Source organism: Lytechinus variegatus, chromosome 9, assembly GCF_018143015.1.
Source record: "Lytechinus variegatus isolate NC3 chromosome 9, Lvar_3.0, whole genome shotgun sequence".
Classification (NCBI taxonomy): Eukaryota; Metazoa; Echinodermata; class Echinoidea; order Temnopleuroida; family Toxopneustidae; genus Lytechinus; species Lytechinus variegatus.
The window spans coordinates 1,566,715-1,581,404 of NC_054748.1; the positions used below are offsets into that span (position 1 = coordinate 1,566,715).

A 14,690-nucleotide genomic window follows, 5' to 3' on the forward strand; every position below is an offset into this window, starting at 1 on the left:
ATTTTTAAAAGACGCGTATAAGAGAGGGCAACGATTGATGAGCATTGCCAATTCAACAAAAAAACAAATCAGTCGGCTGATGAATATTGTGAATTGTAAAATTACTTGCATTAGCTCATGAATATGCCGTGGTGAATATCAGTGTTCCCCAAGTTACTAACATGACTAGGCCTAGGCCTAATGAAAAATAAATGGAAATTAGTATTTCGTTACAAAAGCAATATTTTGATTAACTTTTTAAATGTGCATTGTGTGCTGCATTGGCATACCATTTCCAGTCAGTGGTTGCACTTAACTTTAATTTTTAACTTTTTAAGTGACAATTGCGCAGACATTTTTAGCCTAACGAAAGTAACGTTAATCAGTATACCGATTTATACAGGCCTACCATAACAATAAACTACTTTATGTGTATCATGAAAACACAAGACAAAAATGTTTGGCCAAATCGTGGTTTTGGAAACCACTCATAGATTTGTGTACGCGCATTTGTGTACAAAGTGAATGGAGGTGGAAATAGGGAACCGTGCGTGCGACTGAATAAAGCGCTGCTGTATGAAGTGAACGGTGGTTACCTATATCACGATAATGCCAAAGGTTTATGAAGAAAATTTGGCATTATCGTGATCCAAGTCCCCGGTGACTCGGATCCACGGACAATTTTTCACAACGTAAAACATGTCCTACCTGTTTCTACCAACCTCCATCGTAGTTGTGTGTGACTTGTCTCTTTTCAGTCTCCACCAAAGATTGTAGAGCGCCGCGTACGCGAGCTCTACAATCTTTGGTCTATCTTCACTTTATTGGCATTATGAATCAGATCGAATTGCATCTATATACTTCTTTTCAATCTCTATTGCTTTAGTTAGTAAATTAGTACTTTTCATATAAATAAATCATGATTATATTCATCTTTTTATGTTTCCCACACTATGAAATTTGCTTTATTTCGTTTACATTTTTACTAAATAAATCGGCCCCTATATCCCTCGAACAGTCTCAATTGCTTTATTTCGTTGATTCCTAATTTACTAAATAAATCATGATTGAATCATCTTTTCAATCTCCATTGCTTTATTTCGTAAATTAGTACTTTTCATATACATAAATCAAGATTATATTCATCTTCTTATGTTTCCCACACTATGAAATTTGCTTTATTTCGTTTACATTTTTACTAAATAAATCGGCCCCGAGTATATCCCTCTTCTGCAGACATTGCTTTATTTCGTTTATCCCTAATTTACTAAATAAATCAAAATTGCATCTACTTCTTTTCAATATATAGGCTTTATTTCGTCGTACTTTTTAATTATGCTATGAATAAATCTCATGATATGTTTGTCAAGATTATGCTTTATTTCGTCTATCACGTTTTTACTAAATAAATCAAAATGCATCTCTCTCTTAACTGTCTCCATTGCTTTATTTCGTAAGGTACGTAAAAAGAATGTCGGTCTATAATTACTCCTCGTGATTCAAGTCCCCCTTCATCCGAATTAAACCACTGTGTTACTTGTTTCCTATTTTCGATGATAATTATTAAGATCAATAGAATTGAATTAAAACAGTATACTACTCCTCGTGATCCAAGTCCCCTCTCCTAAAAATACAAAACGGCAATTAACCCGTTTCCTAGAGATGATTAATAAATATTTTCGATAATAAGAATCATTAAAATCAATGAAAATCACATTAAAGACACTATTTAACTGTCTAAAGAAGTTTGAATTAAAACAGTATATACTACTCGTGATCCAAGTCCCCTCTCCTAAAAATACAAAACGGCAATTAACCCGTTGATATTCATCTACCCCTCATTTCCCTCCTCTTCAAAACCACTCTGCCACTTTTAGACAGTTTCCTAGAGATGATTAATAAATATTTTCGATAATAAGAATCATTAAAATCAATGAAAATCACATTAAAGACACTATTTAACTGTCTAAAAAGTTTGAATTAAAACAGTATATACTACTCCTCGTGATCCAAGTCCCCTCTCCTAAAAATACAAAACGGCAATTAACCCGTTGATATTCATCTACCCCTCATTTCCCTCCTCTTCAAAACCACTCTGCCACTTTTAGACAGTTTCCTAGAGATGATTAATGAATATTTTCGATAATAAGAATCATTAAAATCAATGAAAATCACATTAAAAACACTATTTAACTGTCTAAATACTCCTCGTGATCCGAGTCCCCTTCCCGTGTTAAGTTCGTTCAATTTCCCATAGGAGGGGACTTGGATAACGAGGAGTACTATTACTCGTGATCCAAGTCCCCTCTCCTTAAAGTACAAAACGGCAATTAACCCGTTGATATTCATCTACCCCTCATTTCCCTCCTCTTCAAAACCACTCTGCCACTTTTAGACAGTTTAATAGACATGATTAATGAATATTTTCGATAATAAGAATCATTAAAATCAATGAAAATCACATTAAAAACACTATTTAACTGTCTAAATACTCCTCGTGATCCGAGTCCCCTTCCCGTGTTAAGTTCGTCCAATTTCCCATAGGAGGGGACTTGGATAACGAGGAGTACTATTACTCGTGATCCAAGTCCCCTCTCCTAAAAATACAAAACGGCAATTAACCCGTTGATATTCATCTACCCGGCCCTCATTTCCCTTCTCTTCAAAACCACTCTGCCTCTTTTAGACAGTTTAATAGACATGATTAATGAATATTTTTTATTATAAAAATCATTAAAATCAATGAAAATCACATTAAAAACACTATTTAACTGTCTAAATACTCCTCGTGATCCAAGTCCCCTTCCCGTGTTAAGTTCGTCCAATTTCCCATAGGAGGGGACTTGGATAACGAGGAGTAGTATTACTCGTGATCCAAGTCCCCTATCCTAAAAATACAAAACGGCAACCCGTTGATATTCATCTACCCCTCATTTCCCTCCTCTTCAAAACCACTCTGCCACTTTTAGACAGTTTAATAGACATGGTTAATGAATATTTTCGATAATACGAATCATTAAAATCAATGAAAATCACATTAAAAACACTATTTAACTGTCTAAATACTCCTCGTGATCGGAGTCCCCTTCCCATGTTGAGTTCGTCTAATTTCCCATAGGAGGGGACTTGGATAACGACTAATACTACTCCTCGTTATCCAAGTCCCCTCCTATGGGAGATAAAACGAACTTGACACGGGAAGGGGACTCGGATCACGAGGAGTATTTAGACAGTTATATAGTGTTTTTGTGTGATTAATTTTGTCTTATTAATTGTTTTGATCATTGCTTCATCAACTAGGAAGAATATACCGCCACAGGAGAGAAAAGAAAAAGACTATTTTTGTCGTTTGAAAAAGTGTCCGAGTCAGTTGTTTTTGTGTCAATGGGAAAACGTGTGGTGGAAGGAAGTCCCCGCTCAGTGAGAAGCTTCGCACAGTTTTGCATCGCGAACAATGAATTTCTTTTGAAAATCTTCCAACCGTGGATTCTATTGAAAGATTGCTGATATTTGAGGTGTGTCTCAAGTTTGTCCCCAGTGACTTGGATGACGATAAGGCCGAAAATTTATTTTTTGCTGCCTTTGCTCCGGCTCGTGGAAAGCTGAAAGCTGCAACTCAATCTAGCAGACCCCCTGGCACGACTACCAACATTTAGATCCGGCAGAAGCTCCGGCTGCCTTGACAGCTAGCAACGACCCACCCGACTCCGACTCAGTCAGGCCCAGCCCAGCCAGGCCAGGGGATCAACTTGACCGGATTTCAAATAGGATATATATTCGCTGCCGGAAATCAGCAAATAATCATACCTAGACAAAAATTATGGCAATTTAGGCTTCTTACATACTTAATTAACGAAATGCATTTAAAAAGCCCATCGTCTTGAGGTCTTAGATCTTCGTTTTAGTACTAGAAAACTTACTCAGTTGGACATAACCGCAGCAGACGCATGGCTTGCGTATATGGAACACCGCATGTAAAAAAAAAATTACAAAATAATTTGGCAACCCCAAACCGGAAAAAAATGGGATGGGGGTTGGGATGAAGCTGAGCTGTTAGGTGGCGAACCTTCCAAATAAATAACAAAAAATATATATGCAAAAGAGGCAATATTGACAGTATTTTTTCACATTAAAAAAATGGTAAGTATTCAGTTTGTATTGTATATTTCTATTTTACTGTATTTTTTGTGGTAGAGGCCATATTTTGCGAGAATTCAGAATAATGCCACCGAAAGAGCTTTAAATAACTTTTGCCTCCTTCTTCTTTGTTTGTCTTATCTGTGAGGTATAGTCTACATTCTGTCCCCATGCATAAATTGTCAACGATAACCATTATTTTTTATATATGTAAAACGGACAAGAAAACGAAATAACGAAAATAAAGCTCCGATGAAAGCAATTGCAGTCAATAGGTTTCAATTGGAAGCAATGGGAACTTCTAATTGGCACAAGTAAAATTAGTAGAACAATATCAGCTTAGTAGGTAATGGTAAAAATCCACCAATATCTACTCATGTTTCTGCAGAAGCACTGTCTGTCTGCATAACATATATCAACGTAAAGGGCAGAGATACTGTGTTAACTTTATTCCAGCATCCGGGGAAGAGAAGTTTTTAAAGCATGTATTATTATTTGGTGTGGTTTCGTTATGGTTAGTTTTCTACTGAAATAAACCTTTAATTACTTTCAATTGAGACATTTGTAATTTTTTAATCAAATTGTTACTCATTGTTGCTCATTCTTTACTTTTTTTCACTGGAAAATGGTAAATGGTTAAAAAGGACATAGCTAAAAACAATTGAATTGTAGTATATGAAGAAAAAAAATGATCACATGATCCCAATTGAATACCAGTTGAAACCAATCGACATCAATTATTGGTAAGTACTCCCAATTAAAACCAATTGAATATTTGTCCCAATTGAAACCATTTGGCTATTGGTCCCAACTTAAACCAGCCCGGGGACCAGCAAGTGACCCAGTGCATGGGTCCAATCAAAACGAGTCAGAAACCAAGTGGGCATTTGCAAGGTCCCCTTATAAATTCATTTGGGAACCAATTGAATACACATAAAGACACATTGGGAACAATTGGCTCCACTAGACATTATTGGCCCCCATTGAATTCTAATGGGGGCACATTTGCCCAATTGAGACAAACTGCAATTGGAACCCGACTGGTGTTTAATTTGAACCGATTGAACCTATTGAAGCCCATTTATACCTATTAAATCCAAATTAAAGCCAATTTACACCAATTGAAAATCCAATGGGTTTTGGTATAGGTCCCAAAGTGAATTCTAATGGGAACATTTGGCCCAATTGAAACCATGCAATTTACCCTACAATAGGACCTCAATTGGTATCAAATTTGGATCTATTGAAACCCATTGATACCAATTGAATAAACATTGAAACCAATTGAAAATTTGATGGCTGTTCATTGGGTTTCAATTAAAAATCTGCCCTGGGGAAAGTCAAATATGATATTATTTTCTGAATGATTAGTCAAATCTATCACAATTTTGGATCTTCATTATAAAAATCTTTCTACGTGATACAACATATCCAGCCCATAAAAATGGTTGGCTCATTACGCCACAGGCTGTATAGATAAGTATTTTTTCTTTGTTTTAAGATAGTGCCCTTTTCGAAAGAAAAGGTGCCATTGTTTCCCAGTGCGGTTGTTCCATGTGCCCCCTCCCACTTTCTACTTCGCTCTGCCGACCCCGATAATTGAGTGTATTTAGAACAAGCTAATAAATCATGGTTGAAGGGACCTTAACAGTGAGAGAAGAAGAGTAAAAAGGGAGTAGCCGATTAACTATTGCACTGACGTAAAAACACAAAGCCAATTATTATTCAGAACGTCATGGATCAATAGTTAATCTTCAGCTTGATCGGGAATACCAAGACATAAACATATATCTTCAGACAGGATGGGTCTGCAATTTTCTGTCGGCTCCAAAACAATTTGAGGCCTCCCCCTTTCTTGTCAAATTTCTAAGTCACCCACACTTTTTGGGTGGGAAGGGGGGGGAGGCTTGTTATACAGTTCTGTACAAAAACAGTTGGAAAAATCCTGGATACATTTAATGTGTTAATTGGATCCGTCCCTGCTGCAGTTGCCTAAAAAATCCCCAAAGTGATTGTCTTTAACATCCATCACCAATGACCAGAAGAATCAATCCTTCATTATTCGTTCGAAGGATTGTTAAAAGCAGGGGCGGATCCAGGATTTTCCTAAATGAGGGGCACATTTTTCGGAGAAAAATTTTGTCAAAAAGTGGGGTTTTATAGCCGAAAATTAGGGATTATTTCGTACCCGAAAAAAATTACAAGCAAGCAAAAACAAACAAACAAACAAAAATGTCTTCGCTTTCAAAAGAGGAGGAGCACAATTTTTCTTAATGGTATTTTAACATTACAGATTTTAATTTTGCTTCTCAAGGGGGGGGGGGCACGGGCCGGCTGTGCCCCTCCCCCTGGATCCACCAGTTTTTAAAAGTTTTTAAAATCTATGATCGTTGTGAAAGGTGCATATCGTTGTGTAATATCAGGCCTAGAGTGACCAGCCGAACATTACATTTATTTTCAATACAGAAGATTAACTTCTAAATGACCAAAGATTGGAATTCAAATACATTCGCTATGTAATATAAATTTATATCCACAAGGTTTAAATATAAATCTAACATTCGGCTTGAATTGCCACTAACACTCGGCCGACGAGTGTATGCGCAAAAGCTGGTACACTTTAAGTAATTCAAGTGGCGAATAAGGTTGAGTGCGATGAACGCCATTTAGAAAGGTCAGCGCCCTGTTGCTGATCAACATGCCGGTATATTCGTCCACACCTGCACCGGTCCACTGCTCTTAAATAAAAAAAACCGTTCCCTATACAGTATATATTATGTTAGTACTTCATGTAACAAATCATGCGTGCACTACACAAATGCATTACATAAATGGCCTAATTCATCATAGACGTCCATTCCATATAATTCAGTTTTGTGGGATGTTGATGGTTAAGACCTTTGGCTCTTAGGATCAGCTGCATCGATCGAGACTGGATTGAGTGCCTCTTCAGACAAGGAGAGATCAATAGTGCGGATCGCTTTGAGGTATATGGTGGTCAGTAGACAGGAATACCCTTCTTTTCCGTGTATAAAACCATTCTTTTATATTTAACTACCAATTCCGGAGTGCTTTCCACCGGGACTCCCTGCGTTCAGTTCAGCGACCAGAACAGTCGATAAAGCAGTGACTGAATCCCAGGGGTTTATAGACGGTTAGCAGAAACATTATAAGATTTTAAATTATACAATTCAAACATATCAAGCAGTTTGCGTCATGAAGGTTGTATTTGTGATATATATAAATACGATGAATTGATTTTCGTTTCACACAGATCACCGGAGGACTAAACCAAAATATTAATTGAATTAAGCCACAAGACTGCAAATTATACCCGCTGATTGATAACTATCATCTTCGAGCTTTCGACCACAATGGCAACGCTGGGAGCAACAAGTAAGTCTCTTTGAATAGTTTCATGGCATTTGCTCCGATGGAAAATTCGCACGATAAAGCCAAACATGAAGCCTTTACATCCAAATTAAACTAAAAAAAAACCCTAATAAATAGACCATAGTCTTAACATAATCTGAACCAAAACTATATTGCAATCTTAACTATAGTGTATATTGCAATCTTAACTATAGTGTATATGCCCTCTGCGTTATCAAGACCCGGAGCAAATATCACAGGAGCATATATAATCTCTATCTACAGGCGTCTTATATTTCTTAAACTTGGGAGAGTTCCTTTTGCAAGAGCCATCCAAAGTGATATAAATTATATTCACACACACACACACACACACGCACAACCTAACACACACACACACACACATGATATAAATTAATAAATCGTCAATGGAAGTCCCCCGGGGGGAGGGGGCTGGAGGAACTACCAAACATTCATTTTATAGCCCACGGGTGTTTCTTTTTTTTCTCCACCCTTAGGACAAGTAGGAACTGAACAGGCGCTGGATGAGATTGTTAAGGTAAGGCATTAATCTTTGCAGATTTTTCATCATTTTCAACATTTTCAGGATATTATGGTCAATGCATCAATCGTAAACATATTCCTCTACGAGGATTGCTGTGCTTTGTGTTACGGGCCCAAGGCGGTGCTTATAACTGTTATGCAAAATCAAACTTTATCAAACTTTCCGATTACTGCTGATATGTTAGTTTGATGTTCGAATCATCATTTTACTAGGTTGGACCAACGAACATGCCATTTGGAGGTAAGGTAGACCCCAGAAAATGCTTATTTGAATCAATAGAAAAAGATGAACAACCATTACATTGAAAATTTCATCAGAATCGGATGTAAAATAACAAAGTTATGACTTTGCTTAGTTTCCACAGAACATTTGATTGGTATGCAAATGAGAAAAGTGAAGATGTACCTCACACAGTATATGTTTTCCTTTTTATTGTTTAAAATCTACAAAATTTCAATTTTTACAGCTTTGACGAGAATGACCAACTTGCATGGCTAAACCACAACATATTAAAACAATTGTAATACAAACTTTCAAGAAGGAACAAATTTTCGATTGACATCGCAAGGAGGAGAAAACTGAAACATTTCATATTTCATGTAATAAAAAAAGAAAAAGATACATGTAGAGAGTTGATAATGTCATCAGTACTACCATTTGCGTATCGCGCGACCAGGGTGTTTCTGTTTCCAGAAATTAAGCAACATTTTAAAATGTTATAACTTTCTTATTTTACATTCGATTTTTGATGAAATTGTCAGTATTATGCTTGTTGGATTTTTCAGTCTTTAGTCAAGTCTACTTTTTCTTGAAGTGGACATGTCCTGCGAGAAAAATTTCAGTCTCGATACTGTTGTTTTTCTAATATCCTCCATTGCAGACATTTGAAACGAGCGGGGACTATGCTGACGTAGAGGGCCTGGGAGAGCTCCTTCAAGAATATAAAAGTACGTATTTTGTTAATTAATAATCAATAATAATAATCCGCTTTTATATAGCCCTTAATACATCGGGACGACGTGTCTAAGCGCTTTACAGATATATTATTACCCCGGTCATCAGATTCAATCAGTCATTCCCGCACACATTGTGTGCACATCCTCCACTCCCTGGGGAGTATTCCAGTCAGTCGCCGGTGAAGCGCACACAGTACTGGACAAGCTACAATGACTTTAGCATCCTACCGGGTACCCATTTAGCACCTGGGTCGAGAGTGGCAAAGTGTGGATTAACGCCTTGCCAAAGGACGCCAGACCGCAGTGGGATTCGAACACACGACCCTCTGTTTACAAGGCGAGAGTCAGAACCACTACACCACGGCTCCTTAATGATAAGTGCACTGATTACCTGGAAACTGGTATAGGCCTATGTTTGGAGCAAACACGAACCAACAACCTCGCAGGCTACATGGTCACGAGAATCTTGCCTGGTTCTGCATGCATCACCAATAATGCAAATCCAGTCAGGGCTCCGTAACACAAAGATTAGCGATCAGTCGCTAAATGAACTGACCAATCACTATCAATGTTACACGTGCATTAGGTTTATAATACTGACCAGGGACCGATCAGTGCGGTTCTTTCATATTTGCGATTCATGGCAAACCTTTGTGTTACGGAGCCCAGAGTAGTCCTCTAATTTAGGCCCACCCATTCACTAAACATGCATTCTTCTCAAGGCATGTTACTTTCTCGATATGAAATAAATCATATAGACTATATATATTCTTTATAAAAGAAATGTTAATAGTAAGTTACATAGAAAAATGTATATTTTAGGAAAGTAATTATAACACAGAGACAATGGGTGCAACACACAGTGCTAGTCGACTTGCTCCGTCTTAAGTAGCCTTTTAAGACCAAGCAAGGAAAAAAAAGGGGGAACCCAAACTTTAAATCATTTCGTCCACGAAAAGTTTGACAAGCAAATAAGAAAAAGGAAAGATAAAAATGTCTTCACTTTCAAGCAGGGGACACTGTTTAAACGGTATTTTATATTTCAAATCTTAATTGTGCTCTCAAGGGGGGGGGGGGGGCACGGACTCTCCGAGGGACCTGGTAATGAGGATAAATGCCTTACCAAAGGGCATAGCGCACCACTTGGGAATCGAACCCGGGTCACCGGAATCCGAAACCCCCGCTCTACCGACTGATCTATCGCGCCTCAGACCATGCCCTATCGCATAATTCTTTGACGGCGTTCAATATTATCTATTTCACAAACTATTGCCTAACTCGAAAAAAAAATAAACCAAGAGAAGTCTGTCACTTTCTTCAGATTTTAATGAATTTATTAACTTTATATATATATTCGTTTTTAGCCTTGATCACTTCTTTAAACGATGATTAATGTGCATTCAACGAATACTGTACTTACCTATTTTCTAATTATCTTCTAAAAGAAAATATATAGACCATGGCCGTCTAACAGGTGTCGTGTATCTTGACCTAAGAAGGCCTTTGACTCTGTCAGTCATGAATTGTTGCTTAAGAAACTCACCTACGGTATTAAAGGCAGAGAGCTAATATTTGGATTTGATCATACTTATCTGGAAGATCCCAACGTACATTTGTCAAAGGAACATTATCTTACATTACTAATGTCAAGACAGGTGTTCCGCAAGGTTCGATTATCGGACCTCTGTTGTTTCCGGTTATGGTGAATGATTTACCCAGCATTCTAGATTAGTGTCACATTATGATGTATGCTGATGACGGTATACGTACGTATTATAGTGCTGAAAATATAAATGATCTGGAATTAGTATTAAACAAAGAGCTTGAACTTGTGAATAAATGGCTGGTACAAAACCATCTGAATTTATCTTAAACGAAATACATGATCTTTGGATCCCCGGAAACTCCCAACCTGTGATGATATCAACCTATAGTTGTTAAAAACCATGTGCTTGAAAGAGTTAATAATTACAAATATATAGGTGTATGGATGGATGATACCTTGACCTGGCAAAATAATTTAGAAGAAGGAATGAAGAAGATTGGCTCACGGATAGTCCTCAGTAGGCTAAAAAAATACCTCACGATTTACAGTTAAACGGTCTTAGCTAATTCACTTATATTACCGTACTTTGATTACTGTAGTCATTCTTGGAGCATGTGTGCACAGTATCTTAATAATGGCTTCATTAGACATCATAAGAAAATGGCCCGTCTAATTCTAAAAGTTAATGTTTCTACACCCATTGAACAGGTGCTCCTAGACTCTGGGTTTCCATTGAAGAAAGGTGGATATCCCTTATAAAAATCGCCAATGGTATTTGAATGGTGCCGAATGGTAGTTGAATGGTGGTCTGAATGGTAAATGGTACGCGAATGGTATTTAAGTGGTGTTTCAATGGTAAGTTCTTAATGGTAATTGGTAGTTTATTCAATGGTAAATGGTATACCATATACCCAATGGTGTCTCAGTGGTATGTGTCTAATGGTATGATTAGTATGATGAATGGTATACCATACACCCAACGGTGTCTCAGTGGTATTCAATGGTGTCTCAGTGGTATGTGCTTGTAATGGTATGATTGGTATGATGAATAGTATACCATACACCCAATGGTGTCTCAGTGGTATACAATGGTGTCTCAGTGGTATTCAATGGTGTATCAGTAGTATGTGCCTGTAATGGTATGATTGGTATACCATACACCCAATGGTGTCTCAGTGGTATTCAATAGTGTCCCAGTAGTATGTGCCTCTAATGGTTTGACTGGTATACCATACACCCAATGGTGTCTCAGTGGTGTACAATGGTGTCTCAGTGGTATTCAATGGTGTCTCAGTAGTATGTGCCTCTATAATGGTATGATGAATGGTATACCATACACCCAATGGTGTCTCAGTGGTATACAATGGTGTCTCAGTGGTGGTCAATGGTGTCTCAGTAGTATGTGCCTCTATAATGGTATGATGAATGGTATACCATACACCCAATGGTGTCTCAGTGGTGTACAATGGTGTCTCAGTGGTATTCAATGGTGTCTCAGTAGTATGTGCCTCTATAATGGTATGATGAATGGTATACCATACACCCAATGGTGTCTCAGTGGTATTCAATAGTGTCTCAGTACTATGTGCCTCTAATGGTTTGACTGGTATACCATACACCCAATGGTGTCTCAGTGGTGTACAATGGTGTCTCAGTGGTATACAATGGTGTCTCAGTGGTGGTCAATGGTGTCTCAGTAGTATGTGCCTCTAATGGTTTGACTGGTATACCATACACCCAATGGTGTCTCAGTGGTGTACAATGGTGTCTCAGTGGTATTCAATGGTGTCTCAGTAGTATGTGCCTCTATAATGGTATGATGAATGGTATACCATACACCCAATGGTGTCTCAGTGGTATTCAATAGTGTCTCAGTACTATGTGCCTCTAATGGTTTGACTGGTATACCATACACCCAATGGTGTCTCAGTGGTGTACAATGGTGTCTCAGTGGTATTCAATGGTGTCTCAGTAGTATGTGCCTCTATAATGGTATGATGAATGGTATACCATACACCCAATGGTGTCTCAGTGGTATACAATGGTGTCTCAGTGGTGGTCAATGGTGTCTCAGTAGTATGTGCCTCTATAATGGTATGATGAATGGTATACCATACACCCAATGGTGTCTCAGTGGTATACAATGGTGTCTCAGTGGTATTCAATGGTGTCTCAGTAGTATGTGCCTCTATAATGGTATGATGAATGGTATACCATACACCCAATGGTGTCTCAGTGGTATCCCAGGACCAAAATCCAGTTAAAACCAATTAGAGCAAAACCAATTGAAACCAGTTGGCCAACTGGTTTCAATAGGGAAATTGGAACAACTGGTTCCAATTGAAAACCAGTTGCCAATTGGTTCCAGTTAAAACCAATTGGGCAACTGGAACCAGTTGGCAATTGGTTTCCAATTGGTTCCAGTTGTTCCAATTTCCCTATTGAAACCAGTTGAATCCAATTGGAGGTAACTGGTTTCAATTGGTTCCAGTTGAAACCAATTGGAGGCAACTGGTTTCAACTGGAACCAGTTGAAACCAATTGATTTCCAACTGGATCCAATTGGAACTTCCAGTTGGAATGAACTTAATTAGTTACAAATTAATTAACACTTGCACTAACTATTGCTCATGTCAACACAGAAGCAGTGTTATGCCTGTACATACCAATGTAAAGGGCATTGATAAAATACAGACTTTCATATGTACATATTTATATGGAAGATCTTCAAATATATGTATTTTTATTTGATGCAATTTGTAACAGTTAGTGGTGTACTAATTATCTTTTAATCTATTCTAATTATAATCTATAACATTTATGAACATGGTTTTCACTGCTAAGTATTCCAAACATTTATCTTAAAAAAGTGTGGTACTTCAAATTAACAAAAATCAACAGATATATTGTAAATTATGATGAATCTCATAAAAACATTAATTTGTGCACACTGGCAGAAAATATGCAAATTAACTGGTTTCAATTGGATCCAGTTGGGTAACTGGAAAATTTCCAATTGGAAACCAATTGGAAATCATTTCCAGTTACCCAACTGGATCCAGTTAGGATTTCCAGTTACCCAACTGGTTCCAGTTAGGAGAAGTTCCAGTTGCCCAACTGGTTCCAGTTAACTGGTTCCAGTTAGAAATTCCAGTTGCCCAACTGGTTCCAGTTAGGATTTCCAGTTGCCCAACTGGTTCCAGTTAGGATTTCCAGTTACCCAACTGGTTCCAGTTAGGATTTCCAGTTGCCCAACTGGTTCCAGTTAGGATTTCCAGTTACCCAACTGGTTCCAGTTAGGATTTCCAGTTGCCCAACTGGTTCCAGTTAGGATTTCCAGTTGCCCAACTGGTTCCAGTTAGGATTTCCAGTTGCCCAACTGGTTCCAGTTAGGATTTCCAGTTGCCCAACTGGTTCCAGTTAGGATTTCCAGTTACCCAACTGGTTCCAGTTAGGATTTCCAGTTGCCCAACTGGTTCCAGTTAGGATTTCCAGTTGTCCAACTGGTTCCAGTTAGGATTTCCAGTTACCCAACTGGTTCCAGTAAGGATTTCCAGTTGCCCAACTGGTTTCAACTGGAAATTGTTAAATTCCAGTTAAAACCAATTGAAACCAGTTGAAACCAATTGAAACCAGTTGGAAATCCAACTGGTTTCAATTGGATTTTGGTCCTGGGATACAATGTTGTCTCAGTGATATTCAATAGTGTCTCAGTAGTATGTGCCGCTATAGTGGTATGACTGGTATGGTGAATGGTATACCATATACTCAATGGTGTCTCAGTGATATCCAATAGTCTCAGTGGCATATGCTTAATGATATGATTGGTATCAATGGTATACCATATGCCCAATATTGTGTCTTAGTAGTATGTGCCTAGTGGTATAATCATTGGATAGTTGTTGGATAATTGTAATGCCATAGTGGCTTAGTGGTGTGTGCCTAATGAATGTCATTTGTGTTAATGGAGAATGGTATGCCCAATTGCATTACCCAATAACATAATTTCGAAGATTTAAAGAAAATATATCAAAGATTTAAAAGTATTTAGAGTTTATAAAATTTTTGAGTCGTGACTTTTATGCGAGCAGCTTCCCCTAATCAAGTGTAATCGCTCATGATGGTAAACATGGTC

At 37.8% G+C, this 14,690-nt stretch overlaps 2 protein-coding genes across 3 annotated transcripts in view; one reads left to right on the forward strand and one right to left on the reverse strand.

Moving 5' to 3' along the window:
* Positions 1-3,921, reverse strand: part of LOC121421025 — a 70,618-nt gene extending 66,697 nt beyond the window's left edge. The window contains exon 1 of the mRNA XM_041615619.1: positions 3,900-3,921. The gene's annotated coding sequence lies outside the window, so the exon portion shown is untranslated. The remainder of the gene's footprint in view (positions 1-3,899) is intronic.
* Positions 3,922-6,910: 2,989 nt separating this feature from the next.
* The window catches only part of LOC121422125 (allograft inflammatory factor 1-like), a 51,899-nt gene continuing 44,119 nt past the window's right edge, over positions 6,911-14,690 (forward strand). Inside the window, exons 1-4 of one of the 2 annotated variants that reach the window (XM_041616964.1) lie at positions 6,911-7,113; positions 7,391-7,512; positions 8,007-8,047; positions 8,934-9,000. In XM_041616964.1, coding sequence (XP_041472898.1) covers positions 7,491-7,512; positions 8,007-8,047; positions 8,934-9,000 — 130 coding nt within the window. In that variant the 5' untranslated portion in view covers positions 6,911-7,113; positions 7,391-7,490. The remainder of the gene's footprint in view (positions 7,114-7,390; positions 7,513-8,006; positions 8,048-8,933; positions 9,001-14,690) is intronic. The other variant, XM_041616965.1, reaches the window with a different exon arrangement.